Source organism: Callorhinus ursinus, unplaced genomic scaffold, assembly GCF_003265705.2.
Source record: "Callorhinus ursinus isolate GAN/ISIS: 27379988/994484 unplaced genomic scaffold, GSC_fseal_2.0 scaffold12, whole genome shotgun sequence".
Classification (NCBI taxonomy): domain Eukaryota; kingdom Metazoa; phylum Chordata; class Mammalia; order Carnivora; family Otariidae; genus Callorhinus; species Callorhinus ursinus.
In genome coordinates, this window is record NW_027397074.1 from 6,835,381 (window position 1) to 6,863,209 (window position 27,829).

At 38.2% G+C, this 27,829-nt stretch overlaps 1 protein-coding gene and 1 pseudogene across 1 annotated transcript in view; one reads left to right on the top strand and one right to left on the bottom strand.

Moving 5' to 3' along the window:
• The window catches only part of MAGI2 (membrane associated guanylate kinase, WW and PDZ domain containing 2), a 1,285,084-nt gene that overhangs the window by 204,524 nt on the left and 1,052,731 nt on the right, over positions 1–27,829 (bottom strand). Inside the window, exon 10 of the mRNA XM_073899397.1 lies at positions 473–1,111. Within this exon, the coding sequence (XP_073755498.1) occupies positions 473–1,111 (639 nt within the window). The remainder of the gene's footprint in view (positions 1–472; positions 1,112–27,829) is intronic.
• On the top strand, positions 9,510–10,691 carry LOC112824834 (dnaJ homolog subfamily A member 1 pseudogene; annotated as a pseudogene).

Sequence of the window (27,829 nt, forward strand, 5' to 3'; positions counted from 1 at the left end):
AGACTATATTTGAATTTGGATGGGGTTGAACCAGCTTCCACCTGCTAGCTAGAATCCTAAGCACAGTACAGAGCACTGACTTGATTGGAAGAACCAGATTTCTTAATTAAGTCAATGGGAAACCAGTTTGAGATCTCTACAACCGATATATTAATGAACTTTTGGAATATAAACCACTCATATTTGGGAATTCAGGCTTTACCCTCCAAGTTCGTACTAAGATACATTTGTGAGACAGAAAGCACTACTTTTATTGTGTTTAATATAAAATAGGAAGAAAATATATATTCTCAAAATTAAAAAAAACAACCCATCGCTTCCTGGACTCTTGTTTTTCTCCCCTATTCTTTGACTTTTATTTTTTAAAGTATGATTTCATTCAACTGGAGGAAAACCTCCATTTTTATGATAGTATTGTAAAGGTCCTATTATTTTACCTGCATATTTTATTACTGAGTAGTGTTTATCTTACCTCCTCGATGGATAATCAAAGAAGTCTCACTTCCAATGGGACAGTCCTTAAGTATATCCACTACTTCTGTATGGCTCAGGTTCTGTACATTCTGCTGGTTGATCTCAACAATGAGGTCGCCTTCACACAGGCCAGGGCATCCCTGAATGTCAAGTATTTGTTTCACCCGCTGTCCTGTAGGACTGTCAGCAATAGTGAAGCCAAAGCCCTGGGCACCTTTCACAATGGTTAAGGTCATAAGTTCAGCTTGGGTGGCCCCAGATGAAGCCATAGACACATTGTCGTCATGGACGGGTGGTGGATACGTGCCATCTAGTTGACCATCAGCTGGCATTGAGTGCAAAGAATGAGGCGGCCGATCTGTTATATCTGGAACCGACTGTGAGGTCCGAGAAATGTATTCCAAATATGTTTCATAGTTATGTCTTCCATTGACCATCACTGGAGGTGGCCTCTCCATTATTGCAAGGGGTGGCACCATGCTGTTAGCAGGATCTTCAGGATCAAAGGGCAAAGGGTAGCCACGACACAACACCAGGTTGACACTCTGACCAATAGGAACAGACTGGAAAAGTTTGACTACATCTGCATGAGTATGTCCAAGGACACAAACTTCATTAATATAGACAATGACATCACCTGCAAGGAAAAAGGAAAGAGATTGACAACATGAGGTAAGTTCAATTAAAGTTGACATAGAGAAATGGAATTATTTATGAGACTAGTAAAAGAGGCAATCTGTTTCTCAGTAAGCTGTGAGAAAATCAATTAGAATAATATTTAAATTCACTGTAGGTGACTCAAGGTTACCAACAGGTCTGCCAACAAATACAATGATCAAATGATGAAAAAAAAATGCTATGTGTTTATTCTTGGAGTTCAGAAACAGTTTTGTGTTCAGAAAGAAAAGTTTACAAGCATTTGTACCTTGAGGAAGCACACATTCTATGCTTCTTTTTCATCTTCATTTCCATCTTCAGTGCAATTCAGTTAATAGAATTTCAAACTATTGAGAAGTGGTGGTCATGTTTTAGATGAAAAAGAAAGCCCCGGTATGTGGGTTTTTTTGGTATAACTTGACTGAGTCAACTGCTACTTTTCTTTTTTATGGCAGAGGAAAGATTTTGCCCATTTATTTTCTCCATCTATAGCAAGATGTAATTACAAAGGTTCTGTGTATACACAAGCAAAGGTCAAGGGCACTGGTTCTGGGATCAGGGACCTGGGTCCGGATCTTGACTCTACTCCTTAGCAGATACATGATATTGGGCAAGTGACGTACCTGCTTTGAGGCACAGTTCCTCATTCGTAAAGTTGTTGTGAGGATTAAATAAGATAATGCAGGAAAAGTGTTTGGCATTGTGCCTGACACATGGTGAGTGCCCAATAAATGTGGACCACTATTAAGATCACTATTGCTTAAAATAGGATGGAGGGGATTTGGGACCTTGGCTTTCAATAGAAGGCTGCCCATAGACTCATCCTCTGATCTTAGATTAATTAATATTTCTGGGGATCTTTTTTAAAAAGCCATTTGTCCTCTCTCCCCAATGAATTATCCTAGAGTTACAGATGTCCACTGGTTAGATGTTAACTTTATGATATTAAAAAATGCCCTGAATGTTAACTATTCATTATAAAATAAAAATTCTGAAAAACAATATTTCCTCTGTAAGATACAGAAAAAACACGCTTGGTTGAGATAATTGTTTAAAAATTTCAATTATGTATGAATGACAATTTTGTTTTTAGAGAACTGTCCTATTATGGGTTGATATTTTTGTTCCCACAAACCATAATATTTGAGAATTATGCTTGCAAATTGAGATTGTGCCTGACTACGCTGAGGAGTATATGAGGGATAAAAAGACATGTTTTCACAGACTGTCAAATGAGTAACTCAGCAGGTATTAATTTATCAGGATAATTTTGAAATGGGTAGTGCAAATGGCTGGGGATTTCATACTGAGACATCCTTGCCCATCAAAATTGCAAACACCAAAAATGTAAAACAGAGTTGAACTTTCAGAGTTAAATACTTCTCTAGCTTTTCTTAGGTGTCTGATATAAAATGATTACTCCACTCTAAGCATTCTAAAATAAATAATTCTATGCATAAAACATTCCTGAGTAAAATACTCTCAACAACATAGACTCAGTTAACACTCGCTCTTCCCAAATGCTAGGGACCTGCTTGAAAGTGCTAAAGATATGAAGACAGAAAAGTCAAACAAACATTTTCTGGGATTCAGCTTAAGTGTGATTCTAGAAAATGTCACAGACTCTGGGATTTGTTAGATGGAACTTCACACTTCAATTGTGTGTGTCAGAAAGGGTGTTGGTGTAATGGCAGGAATTTTGGAGCAGGACTTAGGGCTGAGTTGTGATGAGCATCGTTTCTCTGCTACTATGATTTGCCATTAGACCAGGGCAAATGGGGACTCTCTGGCATCATTTTCAACCGGTCTGGTCATCCCAGAGACCCAGAGAAGCATCTGATCCAGACAAACCTTTTTCTTCTCTTCCGGCCTCTTCTATTCTTAAAGTTAGGATCATCTATTTTACACATTACAAGGTTGAGAGAAGAATAAATACTGTGTATCATCATCCAACGCAATGATGAGAACATTGAACATATGAGTTGTGGTCTTCCAGGTGGCACCTCCCTCCCACTTACTGCCTTCTCCGAACATAATCACTGTCCTGCATTATTCACATGCACTTTATGCTTTTATGACATATCCAGGTACCTGTAAATAATGTCCCTAAGTAAAATTTAATCCCTAAATAATAACATCCCCCCAAATATGGTTTTGCACATTTTAAAATCATTGTAAATGGTATACATATTAACCTTCTGTAATTTCCTTCCAGATGTATTTGTGATATTTATCTATTTGATACTTTTACCTCTAGTTTACTAATTTTCATTGCAATAGAGTAACTGTTGGATGGCTATGTCACTACTTGATTAATATTTGTCTGTTCTTGTGTTATTGGATGCTTGGGTTCTTGTGAATTTTTGGCTACTAAAGATAATTCTGCTAATAATCTCTTTCCATGGCCCTTGTGCACTTATGGTGGAGTTGTTCTGAGGTACGGACCTTGGCATTGAATTGCTGGGCCGAGACCACGTGCTTCTTCAACTTTGTTATGTCATGGCAAATGACTGACTAAATAGGTCAAATTGATTTACACCCCCATTTCTAGTATATCAGAATTTTCATTGCTCCCTATCTAATATAATACTTGGCATTCTCAGACTTATTTTTCATCGATCTAATGGGTGTGATCATGGTTTTAATTTGCATTTGCAAGATTGCTAATGAGGGTGAGCATCTTTTCATATGTTTATTGGCCATTTGGGTTTCCTCTTTAGTACATCTCATTTCCTCATTTTTTCCTATTTGGTTAGTCCTTTACATTTTTTTTTTAACACATTGACTACTTTTCTGCCCACCTCCATTCTTTTGATCCAACATTTTTGGTAGGTTTGGGAGGCTGCATGGTATAGCTGACATTACATGGGGCAGGGTGTCAGAAGACTTTGCTCCAGTTTCCGGCTTCATCACTTCCTAGCTGTGTGACTTTCAAAACTAACTTAAATCCTTTGTGACTCACATTTTTCACAAGTAATGAGGAATAATAATAATAGCAACTTATTGTTCTATGGGAAATAACAAATGAGATCATGCAGGTGACAGGGTTTGTAAGCTGCAAATTGTTATGCAAAGGATGACTGCTATTTCAGTAATTATTATCTGTCCTTGGTTATATCCTCCTATAAAAATCAGGACAGTCCCACCAAGATATTCCCACCCCAGTCACAATCAAGGCTGAGTATGGGTTTCTGAGTGGGCAGATAAAAGACAAGAAGGTAACAAATGTCACTTTCCTCTAAGGCTTTCCCTAACTTTAAACACTGTTAACAAACTCCCCGCCCCCCAAGCACGCTATGCCAGAAATTCATAGGGAAAAGAACTAAGCTCTCCAGGTTCCCTGCCAGGTCTAGAGAGAGTTATTTGAATTATAGTGATTAATGTTATCTATTTTTGAGTTCTAATATGATCTTGCTATTTAGAAACAGAATGAGAACTATTTGTGGTTCTTGGTAAGACTGCTTTTAAAATTTATGGATATTTTCCACTCAGAGCAATTTTTCAAGTCATCAAGCAAGCAGTGAGAAAGTGGTATCTTTAGAGAGCCGTGCAGAAGCTTCCTGAAGGTAAAAGATGAGTGGTCAGTTATCACAGGATAAAACCAACAACATGACAGCACTCAACCGCTCACTTAAAAAAATGTGTATAGATGCCAAGACATTGTGTCATACCACAATTGTTGTAGATGGATTTGTAAGGAAACGTTTGCCTGTTCAGATAGAACGAATTGGGTAGGATATTTATAGACTGTGCTGTATGGATGTCATTGACATGTTGTGAAATAAAAATATGAGCCACCTGGTAAATGCCATCCGATGGTGCCATGCCAAGTCCTGGGATAGACTGGGCTTCAGAGCACAGAAAGAGACGTCATTAGGAGAACTGGCTCTAGCTCAAGCCCCGTTGGCCTATTTAAGAGGGAGAATTGGGAAAAGAGTCACTTGATCTCTCCCTCTCTATGCTTTTATAAAATGGGAACTAAAACATCTCCTCCATTTCCTCTTTCACACGGCTACTGAGAATGAGATCATGCTTGTGAAAACACTTTTAATTTTACCAAGGAAAGGTTTTCCATAAAAATAAAATGATGCATCTCGTTTGCAAGCCAAGCACCCATTTTCATTGCCATCTACTGTTTCCTATGTGGCCATTCACTTCAGGCCCTACTGGGGCCAGCTGCATTAGGGCTACTGACCTTGGGCCTATGGGTCAAATTTGCAGTGACTGATGAGCTTGGGGTCTCCAATAGAGCTGGTCTCATAAAGACCCAATACCCAATGAAGAGATTTCAAAGTGCAAGTGAAGGAGAGTCAGGCTGATGAAGCAGAAGTTTAAAACTGCTGGCCTGTATGAAAACATGTTCCAAGCTAACTGGTCCCTCTTAGTCACAGGAATCAAAACACACTACTGGATACCTCTTGGGTACTTCATTATTTTGGATAAAACAGGGCACTTTTCATAAGGCACTGCTTAAAGTGCAGTTATTTTTATACTTCTTTCTTCTGCTCCCACATTCGTTGAGTCACCGGGGTGTGCAAAACTTCCTTTTTAGCCTCTCTCACTTACCACCTGCTGTCTACCTTCCTTAACCACCATCTTGGACTAGACTAGAATAACTTACTTCACATTCCATTCTCATCCTGTAGTCTCCTCCATTAAGTTCAAACTACTCAATTTTAGATGTGCTGGTTAACGCTCTTTACCAGCAGGCTTTCCAACTTATTTTTGTCTTCACCATCCAATAAGTTCCCATTCTTGCGATGCCAGTGTCTTAACTGCTCACAAGTTACAACTTTCTCCTTGCCTTTTACTTGAATTCTGCTATTCCTCTCTCCTCATGGGCACTTCCTTTCTGTGTGTAATTCCATCCCAACTGATTCATCCTTTCCTTCACTTTTTCAAAGATATCTTCCATCATTCCTGCTCTGATTGCTACTACCTCATCATATTTGTCAGTACAAATTCATCTCTGACTTTATTCCTTTATGGAAGTTTTCTACCTGTTCCAAGTTTTCCCCACAAAATCAATAGAGTAATATTACTATGTTTAGAACTCTTCAGGCATTTAGGATACATTCGTATTGAATAAAGGATACAAAGACTTAGAGGAAAACTGGAATAGATTTCATAGCTAAATGTGCTGCCTCTATTGTTTCTAACTTATGTTTTCGCCAAGTCATCTAAATTTTTGCTAAAAGAAAAAAAAAATCTCACCCACTACTCCCATATATATTATAATATGTATATAATATATATAATATTATTATAATAAGACATTTTATTATGATATTGAACATTCATTCTCTTTTTACTCTACAACCCCCCCAAAAAACATAATAAATTCTGACATATACCTGTGAGCGTGTACAACTCAACACTTCAATTAAATTGAAAATAACTGCCCTTAACATAGTTTATTCTCTAAAGTGAAGCACTGTGGTATACCAGATGGACACACAGAATTGAAGCTGGGTCTCTTTGGGTTGCTTTTCAAGCAAGTCATTCAACATCGGTTTCCTCATCTACAGAATGGAGATAATTGACATCTGTTCTACCTACCCTGTAGAAAAGAGGTGTCTATGAAAATGTTCTGTAAATGGTACAGAACTATTGTAATGTCACATATATAAATACATCTATTAAACTTTTAAACAAATAAATGGTAATGAGTGGAAAATAAAAATATCCTAAGGATGACAAAGAATAAATAGTTCAAATTTTTAAAAGGAAACTGCTGAATTTTATTAAATTACTTGACAGTTTGCTTGCAGAAATTTGAGAGGACAGATACGTTCATCCTTATAACTGAATACACTATTTCCCAGCAGGGCAGACTAGTGACTCATGAAAGTATCCTTGGATTCCTCATTCTTTTCTGGAATATAAATACAATGCACTGAGGGTAGAAGGATCAGATAGCCTGAACTGTCTGGCAGCGGTGGTGGGGGTGGAGGGTAGAACATCCACATCTGTGGCTCTTGGTATATTCTCTGTAATGTCACAAAGTGAGAAAGGTCTGGAGAGAAATACCCAAGAAGATAAATGGACCTTTGTCTTATTTTCTCAGGTTCCTTGATGACCCTGTTATAGGGTTCTATATCTCTTACTGCCCCAAAGTTTTCCCTGGTACCTAAATCTATTCTTTTTTTTTTGCTTAAAAACCAAGACTATTTCCTTTATTTCTGGTTCTCATAAAATAGAAACATCATTCTCTTGGATAATTTAAAGCAGTTTCTAAATTTCCCAAATGGTCTCTTTAGAGTGAAAGTTATTAAAACTGCCATTAATTGGAGGAGATTCCACCTAGGAAATTCTGCAGCTTCCATGGTTCTATTGACTTTAAACATCTGTCCGGCAGATAGCATTATTGCAGACATCCTCCCATTATGCAGAAATGCAAAAACAAATACTGAGATTATGAAGGTATTAGAGGTAGGACAAAATGCCCTCATCAGAAAAGTTTTAGTTTATTAATTCTGATATGCTACATTTTAAGTCACATTGTGAATGAAAATGAAGTGAATTGAGCCATAGCACTAAAATAAGGTTCCAATAATGTTTTATTTTTTTCTAACATTATAAAACTAAGTGTGGCATACGGAGAGAGTACTGACTTAGGTGTCAAGAGATTTATGTCCTTATGCTAGGTATGTCAATAATTAGTGGTGTCAACACATCTCTGGTTCTTATCCCTCATTTACTCAGCAAATATTTATTATACTCAACTACTACTGTGACTCAGGCACCGTGTTATAAAAAGAGAAGACTGAACCAGATGACCTCTAGGGTAGTTTTTTCACTCCGAAATTCTAAGACAAAGTTCTGGATCTTTCTACCTCTTAGCTATGTCTGCAATTGGTTCCTTCCCTTCTTCTCCTACTTCTACCACCTGAGGTCAGGACCTTACCATCTATTGTATGAACTTTTGCAACACTCTCTTAGCTGGTCTCCCTGATGTCATAGCAGAAAAGACAAGAGAAAGAGAGAGGGGAAGCCTAGCATACAACATGAATCAGTGAGCCTGTGGGATTATGGAGTTCCCTAATCCTACCCTACACAGACCTCTAGGTGTACATGGGATTCTTAATAAAACCCCTCTTCTGGTCAGTATTGGCTCAGGAACCAAGCGTGTGTGACTATTCTGCAGGTCAAGGACATTAGTACCACTGGCTGCCAAGCACTGGGTCTTGCCTTCCACCTGCTTCCCTGGCAACTCATCTTCTATATTATATTTGCTGATGTTTTTTCTACTTAACATCCTTCAGCGCCTGTTCTCATAGAGAATAGGGTCCGAATAGTCTAGTACAGCACATAAGGCTCTCAGTCTATATTTTCATCACCTCCCGCCTCTTTCCAACCTAGTCTGTGCTTCAGTTGCCCAAGCTCACAGTCATACCCCTAAATGTGCTCTGTTCTTTCCAGCCTCCTGCTTCTCTCCAGGCTTTGTCCCCATTAACAAACTCCTAATTACCCTTGGAGACCGGTCTCACCTTTCTGACCTTCTTTCTGGCCACCTCCTGTTGTTGACTGTGAATTACTTCTCCCAGTGTGTTAGTCTTCCTGATGGCTTAGTTCTTCAATCCACTTAACCACATTAACAGCACCTCGACTATCTGTGACCATAATGACTACAAAATTTTAACACATATACTATTTACCTGGCACTTACAAACCCCATCTTACCTAATCTACATGAACTAGGCACTGTTACCTATACTTTATACATATGAAAACCGAGCCTAGAAGTTACATAACTTCTCTAAAGTCACACTGATAATTAGGTGAGATTTAAAAAATCGAACTCAAGACTGCTACACAAATGTTAAGAATTTACAATAGTCCAGGACATATGTTGACCCGAGGACTCTTCTGTGCACCTCAAATCATATCAGTAGGAACACTGGACAAAATATCTTTAATTCCTGAATATGAAAATGGGAGAGATGAACTGCAACATTCTTTTGATTTGTTAAGTTAGTGGAGGAAAGCAGTGAAGCAACTAATTGTAAACAGGGGAATCCACTGCCAATAGCTCAATGAACTTCCTGCAGTCCTCCAAAACAGGCTGCGTGGAAGAAGGCTTTGAGAATTCTGAGGCAGAGAGGTGACAGGGCACTGCAACCCACAAAACTCAGGAACCATCCTGAAACATCAGCTCTGGTAAGAATTATTTCAATAGCAGTATGATCTTGGGCAAGCAACTTCACTTTCCTCGATCTAGTTTCTGTTCAAGTAAAATGGAAAAGCCAGAAAACATAATGGGTTAAGGTGCAGCTTTAAGAGTACCTACATCTTGGGCGGCTGCCCGAGTTGCGCCCAGCAATGCGCTCCTTCCCGCTCCCCCACACCGGCCTCGGCCCTCTCACTGGCTGTAGAAAATGGTGAGAGAAACCACTTACTATGATGTTTTGGGGGTCAAACCCAAGGCCACCCAAGAGGAACTGGAAAAAGGCCTACAGGAAACTGGCCTTGAAATACCACCCTGATAAGAATCCAAATGAAGGAGAGAAGTTTAAACAGATTTCTGAAGCTTACGAAGTACTCTCTGATGCAAAGAAAAGGGAATTATATGACAAAGGAGGAGAACAGGCAATTAAAGAAGGTGGAGCTGGTGGTGGCTTTGGCTCCCCTGTGGAAATCTTTGATATGTTTTTTGGAGGAGGAGGAAGGATGCAGAGAGAAAGGAGAGGTAAAAATGTTGTGCTTCAGCTCTCAGTAACCTTAGAAGATTTATATAATGGTGCAACACGAAAACTAGCTCTGCAAAAGAATGTGATTTGCGATAAATGTGAAGGCCGAGGTGGTAAGAAAGGAGCAGTTGACTGTTGTCCCAATTGCCGAGGTACTGGAATGCAAACAAGAATTTATCAAATAGGACCTGGAATGGTTCAGCAAATTCAGTCTGTGTGCATGGAGTGCAGGGCCATGGGGAATGGATCAGTCCCAAAGATAGATATAAAAGTTGCAATGGGAGGAAGATAGTTCGAGAGTAGAAGTTCATATTGACAAAGGCATGAAAGATGGCCAGAAGATAACATCCATGGTGAAGGAGACCAAGAACCAGGACTGGAATCAGGAGATATTATCATTGTTTAGCTCAGAAGGACCACACTGTTTTTACTCAGCGAGGAGAAGACCTTTTCATGTGTATGGACACACAGCTGGTTGAAGCACCGTGCAGCTTTCAAAAGCCAGTATCTACTCTTGACAACCGAACCATAGTCATCACCTCTCACCCAGGTCAAATTGTCAAGCATGGAGATATCGAGTGTGTGCTAAATGAAGGCATGCCAATTTATCGTAGACCATATGAGAAGGGTCGCCTAATCATCGAATTTAAGGAAAACTTTCCTGAGAATGGCTTTCTCTCTCCTGATAAACTCTCTTTGCTGGAAAAACTCCTACCTGAGAGGAAGGAAGTAGAAGAGACTGATGAAATGGACCAGGTAGAACTGGTGGACTTTGATCCAAATCAGGAAAGACGGTGCCATTACAATGGGGAAGCCTATGAGGATGATGAGCATCATCCCAGGGGTGGTGTTCAGTGTCAGACCTCTTAATGGGGCCAGTGAATAACACCGCTGGCATTTTATATGCGGTAGTGAATGAGTGAAGGACTAGAATCATAGCTCACTACTTGCTATTGTTGTTGTTTTAATATTCAACTATAGTGTGTTTTAAAAGTTAAATGAAGAATAAACTCAAATATAAAAGCTCTGAAAAAAAAAAAAAGAGTCCCTACATCTTGTGGGAATGTGAAAGCTCTCCTACAAGGCACTGGGAAACTTCTGTGGTGCCATTAAACAGGTAAGTGACAAGCTTCTGGGGGCCTAGCCCAAGGTTCCTTGATTTTCTACAAAAGCGGTCAGTGATTCCAACACCTTAACTGCGAGCAAAAGGATATCAAGATGTTGGCATAGCCCTTTATTTCTCAAAAAGAATGAAAGACTTCTTAATCACATTTTATAATTTCATTTCTGTGACCCGGTGCAGATGCCTAACTAAAAGCTCGGTTAAAAAAAAAAAAATTATGCCTAATCAGCACGCATCCAACAATTATTCACTGGCAGATGTGAATTAGTCCAGCGATCTATTTACATTTCCTTTGTGTTTGGCATTGTGTGGTAAGATATATTTAAATACTTGCATTTTACTTTGTTGGAAAGGAGAAAGAAAAGAGAATTTAAAGGCATTGATTATTTGCTGATTTGGCAAAGATGAAACAACACTTCAGATTAAAACTAGAAGTGAGAACGCAAAAAGAAAGCATAAAAGACTGTTTTTTGCAAAGCTCCAAAGAGCAGAGGCTTTCTAAACAGCTTGCTCACTTTAATTCAGTAACATGAAATGGTCAGTGAATCTGTCATTTCTCTAAAACAATGTAATCAATTTTAAGCAAACAGAAAAAAGACAAATATGTTATCAGAGGGATCCTATAAAATGAAAATGGGTTCTTGCATCTAAAGAGAGCTTATGATTTCACCGGAAGAAAATAAAAACAAAAGAATTAAAAAATATACCTTAAAACCTTGGCAAAATGAAAGTTTATGAAGGCAAGATAAAAAAGTAGAGTTCCTGTGTGTTAAGGGGGCAAATGCATCACACCAACATGCTCAACCACACCCAACCCCCTCTGAAAATTCAAACTACAGAAGAAGTACCTTGTAGGGGAAGAGTCATTTTATATGGATAGTAAGCAACTTGCATGCTTATTTTCAAACAGCGTTAACTGTATTCCTGAAGGAGCATGATTCTGTTTTTATATAAATGGCTCCTAGAGGCCAACGTGGCACGATCATGCCCACCTTCTGAACTTACTCCAATACAGTATCAAATGGCTATAAAACCTCCCCTGAAAGGATGGGGGACAGCTGGCTGGGGGGAGCCGGGAACTGCGCGTGGACATGCTTTCCAACAGTTTGCTCAACCCACAACTGTGGATTGCCAGCCATTCTGACTGAGCAAGAAAAATGAGTAACAGGGAGAGATGAAAAGGACTGAGACATCCATCTCATTTCAGAATGCTGCCTCCTGCCAAATGGTTTCAAGGGTTTGCGACCTGACTGATGGACGTGCCGATACACACTTTTGAGGCAGGTAGAAGCAGTGCTTTTTAGTCAAAGGAAAGTAGAATTTAGTTTTTGGTACTGTGAAATTGACATTAGAAGAGGGGGAAATAACCTATTTCAAGATGCCAGATAACATTCTGCACCGTTGTTCCCTTGAATTGCTTTTGAAGAAAAAAAAAATAGACTATCTGCTCCAGGGTGAGCTGGGTGCTGTCTTGAGCATCCAGAATGAAGGTGAGGGATGTCTATTTTGGGGCCGTTTGGCCAAGGAAGCTCTCACCCTTAGATCTTTATCACCCTGTATGGTATTTCTGCAAAATGTTCTGGCTGGTGCCTTCACGGCAAGCCAATCAACAATCCCTAACTGGTACTGTAACATTAGACGATGTTGATCTACTCCTTCACTTCCCTCATGTGAAAAACTGCAGAGCCCCTGCTGACTTGCTGAAACAGGGGCTGCCAGAATATTTCTTGCATATGGACTTCTGAACCGGTGTAGCATTACGTTGCCGAGCTTCATAAAATGGCTGGCAGGAAGAACCAATGTGCCATGCTCAAAATGTGAGTGTACACTGCATACACACAGGTCCAAGGCTTGAGGACAGAGCCCCGCTAACTTGTTAAGAGGGAAACAGACTTGGCAGATGTGAATCTTCACTGACAGACTTTGATCGTTCAAACTTGGATGCTTTTATTTCCAATTTCAGTTTCTGAAAGAGCAATATTTTATACAAGTATCAAGAAGTCAGTCTGCTCATTGGGCCATATACACCAAAGATTGCCAATTAAAAATCCCTCAAACACATGGCAAAGGGGAGGGAGAAATTGTCTTGGCTGCACTAAAAATCTGGCATCCAGAGAAAGATGGTTACTATCTCATTGATTTATGTGGAGAGAAAGGGAAATCAATATGGTCTCTTATAATATCAGACATCTAAGACTTCCTCATTGGGTGTGTATCTCCCCATGACCCTTTCTATGCCAGACTCTGTACACAGATTCTTTCAGGGATGAATAATGTCACTAGTCCACGAGTTTCAGGAAAATATGCAGCAATTTCCCTGCAGATAATGGGAGATTATTCTATTCTCAGATACAACAGACAAATGGCACAGAGAAAAACAATATAATCCCCTGCTGTTCCCAATGTTACAATTATTATACCATACTGAAACGGATTGGAATAAGTCAGCAGAGAATCAGCCTCAAAGATTTTATTTTATTTAGTTTTTAAAATATTTATTTATTTTTGAGAAAGAGCGAGAAAGTGAGTGTGCTCCTGAGGGCACATGACTGGGGGTGGGGTGGGGGGCGGGGCAGACGAAGAGGGAGAAGGAGAGAAGCAGGCTCCCTGAGGAGTGCAGAGCCTGACCCGGGTCTTGCTTAATCCTGGGCTTGATCCCAAGACCCTGAGACCATGACCTAGTGGAAATCAAGGGTAGGATATTTCCTCAAGGATTTTAAACTGTCCCTCCCTCTACCACAACCACTGAACATATATCTATGTGAATAGATACAGGTTTCTATGTTACTTTGCTCACTTAAGGGTTACAATACATTTTATGTTCCAGTCAAATATAGTTAATGATAAAGTCGGAAACAATGAAAATTTCTTGCTTTCTAAACTCAAATCTAGTAGTAATTTCATAATTATAATAGTAGCACGTTATTTTATTTCAAGTTCTTGCAAATCATAGTAAAATGCAAGAATCATAACCACATAGTCCCAGATTAATCAACTGAAAAGTAAAAGTCTTACGTAGCCTCTTGATTTTTTTTGGTCCAGATAATGCAAAAACAATTAAATTTAAAACAATTAAATAAATTTAAAACAATTAAATCCTTTCTACGGAAAAACACATTTTTGGAGGTCATAGAGCAATGACCAAATTTGCTAATAATAAAGCTACTATTTATGTGCTAAGAATAGTAAAACTGTGTGCCAAAAGCTCTGCCAACCACTTTAGAGAATTAATCTCATTTAATCCTTGGGATAATCTGATGGAGAATATACTATGCCCATTTTGCAGAAGTGGTCATAGCTTAGAGATACTAAGTATCACATTTGCAAAGTAGCAAAGCTGCCTCAATCTCTATGTTTGGGGTTACATTCAGGCCTGTGTGTTAACTATATGCATGCCTGGTTATATAAATTTATGAAATTTCAAGATCCACTTGATCTATTTATTTGGCATTTCTTTTTTTTTTTTTTAAAGATTTGTTTTATTTATTTGAGAGAGAGAGCGCATTTGTGAGCATGTACTGGGGGGGGTGGGCAAAGGGAAACGGAGGCAAGCAGATCCCCCCGCCCCGCCCCTCACTGAGCACTCACTGTGGAGGCTTGAGCCTGAGATCATGATCTGAGCCAAAATCAAGAGTCAGAGACCCTCACCGGCTGAGCCACCCAGGTGCCCCTGGCATTTCTTAAGACTTACACTACAAGTTAATCATGTGGAGTTTGTTTACCTAATTTCACATTTTGACTGCCTGAACTGAATAGCAATTTTGGCATAATGTAAACGTACATGATATTTTATGATGACATACCAGTCTAGTTTTTATGCACAACTTGTAGCCCACATGAAGAAATCACCCAAATATAGAATTACCTATATTTGAATGGGCTAGTCAGCTGCCCAAGTATAAAGGAAGTACATCAAAACAAAATACAGACAAAATAACAAGCTACAAAAGAGGACCATTGAGGATATAACTCTGAGGTCATAAACATTTAATAAATACAGGAAAAAAGAACAAAAATAGTTTAAGGTATTTTATGAGATGTTTAAGCTTTGAAAATCTGGCTGTCATAAATCCCAAAAGACAGAACTAGTAGGAAGAGGCCTATGTATCCCAATTAACGGAAATCAGGGTGGATAATTCGAATGGACCTCAGTATGGGAGGGGCAATTACCTCATTAGCTAATTTCTAGAACATAGGAAACATTTAGTTGTTGCTGCTTTTTTTTGTACATTGTATTTTCTATTTTAGTTACACAGACATGCTAACTTTTCTACATAAACAATAATCGATGATTGTTGAAGGCATGTAATTGTAAACCATTTGCATTTTGACTTCTACTCAGGAAACTGACACAGAGAAAGCATAAAGTCACACTTGATTACATAATTACTGGCCTATGGAAGCAAAAGATCCAAGGATTTAGTCAATGAATAATATAAAAATACAGTCAGGAGATCATAAATATTTATTACTACATCAAAAGTCCGCTAGTCAATCTTTCAATAATTCCTTCAGCATAAAATACCTGAGTCAGGATATTGGAAAAAATAGTAATTAAAATTCAGACTTAGCTCTGAGAGGATAGAAAATAGGAACTATATCACATATTTTCTGCTATGAATTGTTTTTATCTAATTTTTGTCTTAGTTTTATTTTTCCCTATGGGTTTGATTGTAGGCTCTCAAGTTTATTCACCTACTAAATATGCAATTATCATGTTAAATCTGACAAGGCATTTACCTGCTTTGTGAAGAAAGATTAAAGCTAAGAAGCAGAATTTTGTTTTTTTGTAAAGGCAAAGCAAATACTAAAATAAACTCTAGTACCTATTTTACTGAATTAAATATTTTTCTTTGTTCAGCCAAAATGTTCTCATAGATTCTTTACTAATTTTTTTAAGTTAGAAAAGATGCACTACACTATTTTAAACAACTTTACTAACTGTTGTTGATTGACTCAACATGTGCAAAAGATAATTGTGGTTATGAGACATCTTGTATATCCTGTGTATACGAAATATTCATCTTTATTTTCAATACCTTACAAACTAGAGAAATACTTAAAATGTTAACTTTGTTATCTGTGAGAATGATCATATCATTAGCATGAGTGAAAATTCATGGTGTGCCACAACTTACCCACAAATGATTCGGTGAACTCTAGTGGAGGGGGGTGCTTGCAAACACAGAGGTGAGGGGCTAGAGATACAAATTTTGGAGTCATGACCATAGAGACCTAGGTCCTAAGCTTGTACTACCTGATTTCTTTTGTTATTTCTCTACAGATTTTGTATTCAAAATGATTTTTCAACCTCAATGCTTTCATTAAGCAGCAATTAATTAGTTCTTCTATTTTCACTAATTTATTAATGAGAGTTTTTTAATCAGCATGGATTAACCAGTGTAACCCATATTAGGTTAATGTATTTTTAATCATAATACAATAATATTGATGCTTTAGTAGGCAAGCAAAAATATTTATGGGGTCCCTACCATGTGCTCTGGGAAGGGCCCAAAAGATACCACAATGAGTCAGATAAAGTTCCTAGCCTTAAAATACTATTAACTATAACTCCAGCTGGCAAGAAAACTAGCATATAGTTATCATGGATAAATGCATGGCTCTTTTTCAGTATTTCAGTGAAATATTAAAAACAAGCAGTGCTCATCAAAGTACCAAACAGAACAAAATTAAAGAGAGAGTGAGAGAGAGAGAGAGAGAGAGAGAGAGAGAGAGAGAGAGAAACGTTTATCCTTTAACTTTGGGGTAATGTAGAAAACAGCTATCTTTTTCTCATTTATTTCTCATTTATTTAGTGGGCATCCAGGATAGCATCAACACAGAGTAAGGGATCAAGAACATTTGCTGAAGGCAAAAATTTGTAGCCATGCAAAATCTTTAAAAAGTACGAGCTATCTAAAAGTGCAGCAAGTTGGGAAACGGTGCTAGCTAGAGAGCGGTATTTCCAAGGGAGTACCACTTGAAGGAGGATGAAGATTGGGGTGTTGGTCAGCAGCTGGGGCAGGGAATGTGACCAGGGAGGTGGTCTCACACTACTTTATTAGTTGACTTTTGCTTTTTTATTTTTTAATACAGCATAAACCTTGCACAAAATCACATTCTTTGGGTTAATCCCAGTTCTTCGGTTGTGGGATTAGTTTTCCTAGTGACTCAGATTGTGGCATCACACATCTCAGTTAAACACATAAAGACAGAGGTCATGTCAGAAGAATTTAGACGAGACACAGTCAAAACCTATTTGCCTAGGGGACGGTTACAGCTGTCCCAAGAGGACAAACTGGCTTGTCTGATCTACAGCTTGGTGGGTTAACTGTGGCCCACAGTGCTGGATATTGTGTGTGCATGTGCACAGATTTATACTTGAATTTTTATTCTCTCAGCATTTTAGGCACAATCTTATTTTACTTACCTGTTAAATGTTACACATTTATTGTACTGTGCTGCTGAGACGTTTATTTAATGTTGGGTTAAGCACCAGGTTATTTTCAGGTGAAAGATGAAAAATAATTGTTCCTGAGTTTTAGCATGCAGAAAAGGTTATATTTTTCATCAATTTCCCCTATTTATGGTCTACTAACATGAATTAAGTACCCTAAACAGCCATTGGCTTTTAAAATATCCCTTTAAGGGATAACCCAGGTCTTCTGGGTTACTCTGATGAAAAAGATTTCTTGCTATTAGGGCTATTACAGATGCTATGAATTATAGCAATAACCACGTTGGAATAGATATGTATTCTATAGGAGACTCTGATCCATGATTTAATCAATTATCTGAGTAAAGCTGAAGCTAGATCATGATTCTATAAAAGAATTGCATTGCCATTCTCTCCCCTGTGAGCTGGAGGGTATTGCTTTTATAAAATTTAAAATATCCTTTCAGAGAAATATAAAATTTAAAGTCATTTATTACAGACATGACATGCTAATGAGGACATTTTAAAGCAGTGGTCAGGCAACTCAGCCACCATGCACTTCATAATTTATAGGTATATTTTATTTATTCAGGTTAATAAAGAAAGGATGTGTTTGACATATCATTAGACTGACCTTGTTTCTTGGCAAATACTGTCTTAAAGTCTCTAGAGCTAATTCCATTGCCAGCCATTCCTTTCAAGGACGGTTTGTTATTATTCTCTTGGGAACAATTAACAGACTGTCGTACAGAATAACATGTACTTTGTCCTGAAATTCTTTATTGAAAAAGGCCCCCAAAATAAAGTGGTTTCAAGCGTTGACTCTTCAGACTTTTAATGTGAGAACTTTTTTCTGTACTTAAATTTTAGAATGTTCAAATATTATGCCAACACATTGGGCTAAGGAAATAATTTTAAAAGGAAATGTAGATCATATCTTAAAGCTCAGTTTCAGCTTAACCTCCTACATTATTTCCATTGATGTCTACTTTGCTGGACAGTGAGATCTGATGCTCAATTTGACATGAGCATCGGTCAAATCATAATAAAAGATGCATTTTTGTTTAATATTTGGGACTTACTAAGGCTGCAAGTCAAACAGAGGTATTATAGATTCCCTGCCCCCCTCTTTTTAAAAGTCAACAAGGCTTAAAATCAACAGGATTTTCTAGCTAAATATTCTAATTGATCTAGCTTTATCAAATCATTTTGCATTATTTTATTTTAGAATACAACTTCATTTAGGTCACAAAATCCTGTTAAAGTGATTAGTATAAAATGAATTTATTTAGTACTTAAACACAGAGCTTGATTAGGAACTGTACACAGAAAATTATATTATCACAAAGCTCCTCTTTGGTATAGTCTAAGGCAAGGGTCAGCAAACTTTTTTTCTGGAAGAAGCCAGAGAGTAAATATTCTTGGCTTAAGAGCTATATGATCTTTGTAGCAACTACTCAGCTCTGCCATTATAGCACAAAACCAGTCACAGACAATATGTAAATGAATGGGTTTGGCTGTTGCAATAAAACTTCATTTCTAAACCAGGCAAGTGGGCCAGATTTGCCCAGGTTGTCAGAGTTTGCCAACCTTTGACCTAAGGGGAGGTCATGGCACAATAACTAGCACTGCTCACGGGGCTTTGGAAAGAATTTAGAGATTCCAGGTGGTATCAGAACCAAGACGGGAAATTAAAGTTAGAGTGTGTCAACCACTAAATGAGTTCAAGTCTTCAGGACATTAATTACAATATAAAGTTGATCCAGCACCATAGTACACACCTGATAGTTTACATAATACTTTTCCACATACCATCTTTTATCAGAAAGATTATTATGTCTACTTTATAGAATGGATATTTTATAGAATAGATAAATTGCTTTGAGTGATGATTGTTGCCCAAAGCCATTAAATGGTACTAGACTCATATCCTGCAATTCCAAGTATTCCGAATTTATTCTCTTGCAAGAACTCACAGTGAGCTCTTTTTTTTTTTTTTTTTTTTTTTTACAGTGAGAATTCTTTAAGAAATGAAAGTGAGTGGGAGAAATCCTGGAACATGAAAGCCAGGCAAGTGGCTCATTTTTAAAAGGAGAAAATATTTCTGGAAATCATAAATAGGTAAGTAAGACTTGTTACTCTTTTAGAACAGATTATTAGAAAAATTGTTCATGAGCACTTTGAAAAGAAATGGACAATTACTAGCAGCCAGCATGGGTTGACTAAAAATTAAGCATTCTTAGTTAAGAAATAACTTAGTTATTAGGACAATTCCACAGACATTGAGCATTGTGAGTTTAGCAAGACATTTAACAAAAAAATCCTTGATGGAGATAAATTGGAGAAATATTGCCTGGAAAATACCTCAGGGTAATTTATATATATTTTTAAAACACTTTACTGAGGTATGACTGACATGCAAAAAGTGGTACATATCTAATGTATACAAGTTGATGAGTTTGGAGAGAAGTATACACCTGTGAAACCATCCCCACAATCTATGCTAAATACATATCCCATCATCTCCAAAAGTTTTCTCCTTATTTATTATTTTTCTTTACAGAAAATTATTTATTATTATCTCTTTTAGGATAAGAACATTTAACATAAATTCTACTCTATTGGCAAATTTTTAAGTATACAATATGGTATTGTTACTGATAGGCTCTATGATCTATTGTAGATCTTATCTTGTATAACTGAAACTTTGAATGCTTTGACTAATGCCTCTCCGTTTTCCCCTCTCTCCCTGGCAACCACCATTTATAGTTTTTTGAATAGCAGAAACCACACAAATTGATAAATGGATGAATATCACCATGCCATTGGACTCTAAGTGTGACTGCATTTAATGTGTGTCTCTATCTATCATCTCTCTCTCTCTCTCTCTCTCATCAATAGATCATACTTGAATGAATAACAAGAAAGTGTGTCCATTCAATATGTAAATTATAAATCTGGGAGAAGTGAATAAAAATTAGAAAGGATCTTAGATTTGAAAATGCAGACTGAAACCAGCAGATAAAATGTAAGAGGTATAGATATAAAAAGTTGAGCTTAGATTTTTAAAAAAAATGAAAAGGAGTAGAAAAAAGGACACCCTGATGACTCCTTGAGGGACGTCAAATAAAGGTCACAAGGAAGGAGATTTTGATTCAATTTAAGGAAGAACATGGAGCAGTCATGACTCTGCCATACTGGGAGAAACCATCTCACAGAGCCGGACGGTGGGAAGAGCCTCAGAGCTTTGGAGCAGTGCCAGTCAACCTTTCAGTTTCACACAGATCACCTGGGGACCTTGTTATAAAGCAACTCCTGATCCAGTCAGTCTGGGGTGGGACTTGAGATTCTGTATTTCTCATAAACTCCAGATTGCTACTTGGTGGTCCATGACTGTCCATACTTTGTGTGGCAAGGCTTTCCGGAATGGACTTAGGAGACCCGGCTCCATCACCTACTGCTGAGTGTCCTGAGAACTACTTCAGTGTCTCCATCCAATCTTTGTGACCTATTTCAGTGGAGATAATAAAACCTATCTCAGGACTCTATCCTCACGGGAGGATTAAATAAGATTAAATATGCTGGTACATAGTAAGTACTTAGTAGGTATCAACCTCCCTTCCACCTTCACTTCATCATTAGATATATTTGAACTGAGGCGGGATGACCATCTTTCCAGAGTTCTGAAGAGATTTCTGCATTTTGCACGTCTCTTACAGACAACATGAAGTTCAGTGGCTGTTCCCTATCCTGGCCTGGCTTGAACTCTAAAGAAGACAGACATAAATTCGGTATCCACTATTAACTGCCACTTCACTCACCGTCACTTCCCCACACCTCCCGCCCTTGAAATTTGTCTTTGTGAGGGGGGTATTTGAGGGTTGATCATAGGGTAATGGACCTCAGGCTTAACGAGGAGCTGTTTCCTCCTCTACAAGGGAGATAGCTACCCCAAATCCCATTGACTCCTTGCTCCTGCAGCATCATGTGTCAGAGCCCTGGGCATTGCTACACTTTGCCCTCCCCAAGAGCTCGTTCTGCTTCCAGCTTAAATTCCCAGAAGCCATTCTGAAGCCTACAAGCTCACCATTTTTCAGCTGGTGTTTAGGGCTGCTGTTGGGTTTGATGACTCCTTCAGATGTCCTATGTGAGGCAAGTCCAATGCTTTTCAGCATTTCATCTGTTGACAGTAGTTAAGCACTATCTCTTCAGATAATGACAGCTCCTTCTATTGGAGCCAATAGAGCAAGAATTTTGTCTGCATCATGTTTGTGCTCAATTAAACTACAACCATAGCCTCAGTGGAATGCTCTGGACATGGACACACGCACACATACACACACAATGACACAATGACTGACTTTCTCCCCACTAAGAGTGATGCACAAGGGACCATGGGTCAGGTTCCCTTCAGCTGGCTCATGCCTATCAGTTTGGATTCATCAGTTCCTACCTGGCTTCTCTCTTTTTCTTCCCCTAGCCACAGCTAAAATGCCCTGAGGGTCATTTAATTTAGTCTGTAATTCACCTGGTTGCTGCAGTTTTAAGCCGGATGTTCAGCCTGAGCTCTCTTGCTGACTACATGTACTTTTAAAGAACAAGTTCCTAGTTCTCTTTTGACATTTTAAAATTGAAGAACAGCCGATTCTATTTTAATATAATTAGAGAAGTGTATAGTTTTATCTTTAAATTGCTATCCAGTCTAGGCTGCTCTATCCCTGGGAACTTTGGACAAATACTCCTTTATTCATGTGTCCACTCCTCTCTGCTCTACCCTCTCAGTGTCTGGGCTAGGGAAAGTGTAGCTCCTCTTTTCCTGAGCAAACCTCATTTCCTGTCAGGAAAAGCTGGTCAGGCTTATTTGGCCAGAAGTCAATGATGTATTTATCGGTCTTTAGCTGATCTTCTGAAGTGGTATGGTCTCTTTATGTATCTTTTCCCTAGTTAATTCAGGCATGGCTTTTCAGACTGAAGGGAATAACATAGTTTACTGAGCTCTGGAGTAGATCACTAGTTTAGGACATGAGGTCTAATTGGCTCCAACTGGGGTTTGGTTATCAGCGGAGAAATGTGGCTGCTTGTCATCAAAATGCTGAAACCAGCATCTGTAAGCCCAATAACTAAAGGACCTTGATTATGTGGTAGACGGATCTTCTTACTTCCTCCCAAAACTATTATGGCTTGAGTTAATGGCCAGGAATTTATGCGGGCAAAATCATGTTCTGAATTCCACTGCAGAAATAAGTACAGAAAATATACACAAAGAATAAAATGGTTTACCATTTTTTTTCCCTAAAGCTTTATAGAAATATAGTTTCATATTTGAGAATTTGGGCTATGGTTTACCATTTTTAAAACACACTTTACAGTTTAAGTTCGGATAGATAGGGGCTAGGTGCTGGAGTTTTGGCCAACTGGCTATGGACACTCAAAATGGTTTAATAGCCTGCAAGTAACTGACAACTTACAAGACAGCTTTTATGAGCCGGGGCAAAATGAACTCACCAAAACCATTCTTTCCAGGGCATGATTTTACACAGACATGTTTAGTCCAACTTGCACTCTAACAGATACCAAAACCTTGGAAATTTAGAAACTGTTGGCCATGGGGGCAGAATAGACATTTCAATCTACTCTTAGAACTCCTTTGTATTCTTAGATTTTTGGTAAACTAGTTATAATTTTGGTGAACTATTTCACCTCTCTGAGTCTCTACAAATGAACAGCACAATTTTTTGAGTGCCTACTATTTGCTAATCATCTTGCTGGTACTGGGGATAAATAAACATAGATGGTGCTTATTTTATCCCTGTTATATGCCAGGCTGTATGGCAGGCATTGTGCAACATCTTTAATATGAATTATCTGACTTGATGTTCCCGAGAACCTTATGGGTAGAATACTGTTACTCTCCCTGGAAATACTATTGTTCTGCCCTTGGTTAGGAGAGGAAACTGGAGCGTGGAGAGCTGAGTAACTTGCCCACGGTCACCATGGCCTGCATGCTCAGCCATGACGTATAACTGCCGCCCAACCCTCGAAGTTGAGCAGTGCTACTTACACTTTAATATGCTTGAGAATCATCAGGTTACCTTGTTAAAATGCAGTTTCTAATCAGGACATCTGGGGTGAGGTCCAAGATTCTGCATTTCTGACAAACTCTAAGATGATGCCGTGTCCTGCTTCATGGGTCATAGTTTGAGTAGCAAGGCTCCAGACCTGCAGTTCATACCCTAACTTGTCCATTAGAAATATCTGGAAGGCCTTGAAAGAATTCTATGTCTGGGCCACATTTCACATCAATTAAGTTAGAATCTCTGGAGCTGGAACTCAGGCCTGAATATATATTTTTAAGGATCCCTAAGTAATCCCGGTGTACCACTGCTGTAAAAATCAATGTAGGAGCTCAATATTTTTTTAAATTTTATTTTATTATGTTATGTTAGTCACCATACATTACACCATTAGTTTTTGATGTAGTGTTCCATGATTCATTGTTTGTGCATAACACCCAGTGCTCCATGCAATACGTGCCCTCCTTAATACCAAGCACCGGGCTAACCCAGCCCCCACCTCCCGCCCCTCTAAAACCCTCGGTTCGTTTCCAGAGTAGGAGCTCAATATTAGTGTTAAAAATAATAAAATAATAAAATATAGTGCACTGCATTTGTAAGCTAAGTACTATCCTGTGAAACTTTTTATATCAGTTGTATGTGTATGCGTGTGTGTGTGTGTGTGTGTGTGTGTGCTGGGTTCATGGTATACAAAATATTCCTTATCGTGGGTCAAAGTAAAAAATATATATTTGAAAGCTATTCTCTATAAAAAATATTATTTATTCCTTTTTTCTTTTCCTCTCCCTTTCTCTCTTCCTCCTTTCCTACCCCCCTATTTTGTCTTATTCTTAAAAGGATTTAAGGGAGATTACAAATATACACACTTCATTAGGGTATTAGTCTTGTGCACAAGAAGCTCAATGTCCAATAGGGGAGTCAGACATTTTACAATCCAAAGGGGTGTGTGCTCTATAGGATATATGATGAGGTTTCATGAGAGCCACATAAGGAATATGGTGATTTGCTATCCAGCAGATTCAGGTGTCTTAGAAGAGTTGACACGTGATCTGTGTCCTGAATAGAGATCTGGCAAGTTACAAGGAAGGAAAGGAATTCTAAGAATAGGCATTCCTCGTGCCTCATGCAAAGTGGAGGCATGCTCTGCATTTCACCTGCAGGATTAGGGTAAATTTGGAGATGGTGGCAGTAATGCAAATCTGTGCTGAGATGAAGTGTCGTGAGGCTCTGGAGAAGGTATTTACAAGAAAACATATGCTGGAATGGCCAAGTAAAGAAAGAAGCCAGAGCTCAAAGCTGGAGAATCGGAACCAAGAATTGCTTCTAAAGTGAAGGAGGAATAAGGAGGAGGAACTAGAATAAGAACCATGGGGTCAGGAAGAAATGAAATCAGGTACTGGCAGTGAAGAGAGGTATGATATTGTTGACAGGAACGGTTTAGAATAAAAAAAACGGCAGAATTCATGAACATCAGAGCTTGTGTGGGGTTCATACCCAAGTGGACAGGTGTCATGGAAGTGAAGCTGAGAGAGTTCATGGTAGCAGGGAGGGAATCAGAGCCATATAAGGCTGTGATGTAAGTTGTGACTTTATAGTGGAAGACACAGTATGCCAGACTAAGGGAGTGCTCTTGTTTGTTTTATAATCCCCCATAAGCTTCAGAGGTTTACAGGAGGGAAGTGGCCTGATCAGCTCTTTTTAAAAGATAAAACAATCTGGAGATGAAGTGGGCGTGTGCAGCTCAGAATGCCTGCTACACTGATGGAGTTAACATGCAGTGAGGTCCTGAGGCAGCGGCTAAGGAAGGAGAGGGGGATTTTTTTGTTTGTTTGTTTTTTAAACTGCAGGTCCAGCGTGGGGCTGGAACTCACAACCTCTAGACCAAGAGTCTCCTGCTTTACTGACTGAGCCAGCCAGGTACCCCAAGAGGAGGACTTCTGAAGAGGAACTGTCAAGGCTTACTGAATGTGGAGTTAAGACAGAAGGGGAAGTTTTGGGAACCAGTGTTTAGGCTCTAGCTTGGGAAATGGGGTGGATAAACATGGTATTAGCCCAGACCAAGAATCCAGGGAGCAGAGAAGTTGTGGAGAGAGCAAGCTAGGTGTAAGGTGTTTATAAGATGGAGCGTCTAGTACATGGTAGGAAATTCTGGGTCTAACGGAGAAGGAATATATCAGGTAGATCAAGAAAGAATGAGGGGGCTGGAACAGATAACCTCTAAGATTTGAGGTCAAACCTACCATATTAGACAGGCAGCATGGAAGGGTGCGGTTAAAAGAGCACTGAGAAGTTGTAGTTTTCAAAAATCTATATTCCCAAGTCATAAAGGGAAACTGCATAAATGAAGATGTTCTCAAAAGTCACCCGAGTGATTTTTCAACATATATATAGTTTCTAAGGACACAAAACCCGACTGTAGTGTACATTATGGCTACACAGTTTCTTCCTGTAATCGTATTTTAGGCTAGAATACTAATTTTGGTTTCACAGAAATCATTTAAAAGTGTTATTTATTTTTTATAGAGAATGTTTTATATATGTGTGTTATGTTTTATTATATAAAAAGCTAATCGATGTTAAGTAGAGTAGATGTGACTCCTAATTGACAACTTTTATAGATTCAGCATCAAAAAAGCTGAAAAAAGTAGTTATCTACTCTATTTTCCCAATTTGGGGATTTGAGAGGAGGTGTGTCTAAAACATCTTCCTGTCAGCATGTGCTCTAGACTCAATAAAACCCAAAGTACCCAGATTATCATTTAGACAAGAGAAAGGGAAGAAACTATTATCCATACCATCATCTTCCTTTCCATGAAATAAATGTTCAAGATAAATCCCAGTGGCTGAATTTTCAGTGTGACTATATTGTCCCAAGTGCATGAAACCACTAAATAAACAGAAGAGGAGTTGTTGCCAGGGCTGTAAATTCAGCAATGCTTTGCTCATTTCATGGAATGGATCATTTCAGTGGGAATTCTTCTACCATGAGACAGGCAGATTCAACACATAAATTTAACATGACAATGTAATAATAGGCTACATGGAAAATAATGTTTAAATAATAGGATCATGCCTTGTTCCAAATTTAATCCATTATTCATATCTTCCCATTAAACATCAATGTAAACAGAATAATAATGTTAATTCAAAATTAAAGTAATTATGTACTGTTTAAGTTCTATTTGATAATACACACATTTCTCTCTCTCTCTCTCTCTTTTTTTTTTTTCAATGCTTTCTCTTTTCCCTGGTTCCTTGTTTTAATTCTCTCAGCAATGTTTGCCATTTTCTCTGTTTTACTAGTACTTTGTAAGTATTTTAATTATGTGTCATTCTTCTTACAATATCCTTTAATTTTAATATTGTATTTCTTTTACTAAACTCTGAGTTTCCAGGGGGAGGATTCTATGCTATTATTGCTGAATTAACCAAAAGACAAAGCATAGCATCTTGGACATAAAATTTCAGAAGAAAGAATTTGATTTTTAGTATTCCAAATAAGGGGAAACTCAAAAATAGTCATCAAGAGGAAAACAAGAACTTTGTTAGGGTGTTCTCATCCTGGTTTCATTACTTAGCATAATTTCTATGTTGATTTCTATACAAGGGCCACTGTTTTCTCAATGCCTTGGAAGTCTGAAGGTCTTAATCCTGTTCTGCGTTTCATATTCATTTTTGTGTCAGAGTCCAACACTATAAGGGATCTATGTTTGTTGGGTGAATAAATTTCACATTTGGAAATGTCTTCTGCCTAAGAATGAAGATCTTAGGTTAAGTTTTGAAACACTTAGCAGATAGAGTGTTTCTCTTTTTAACTTCTTACTAGAGCACTGAACTCTTGCCTCAATGCCATCAATCAGCCAGCCAGCCAACCAAGTGGCTAACTAACCAGTCAACCAACCAACTAACCAGTCAACCAACCAACCAACCAACCAACCAACCAACAGGTATTTATTGAACTTCTACTATGTGCTCAGCACTATGTTAAGTACTATAAGGGGTATAAGGCATGGTTCCCCTCATTAAAGAACTTACACTATTCAGTTATATGGTGGTCAAACGGAAAAGAGTTAATTGTATTTAATGAAGTTTTCTGATACTTTAACTAGTGAGACCAATTGGATAAGTATTTTGTGTCAAATACTGCTTGATAACAAAAAAGGTCTTGGATTTCTTCATGAGCTATATTTATTTTCAACTACTCTAACTCATCAGAATAGAACACATTATAATTTTTCAAAGACAGGCAGTCACCCATTTTATTTCTGTTGAATATCTTTTATTTGTCAATGACAAAATAATAACCCTCATGTTACTTTACCTTTCTACCTGTACCCTTTTCCACTCTATGGCTTTTAGTTTTTGTACAGTACTT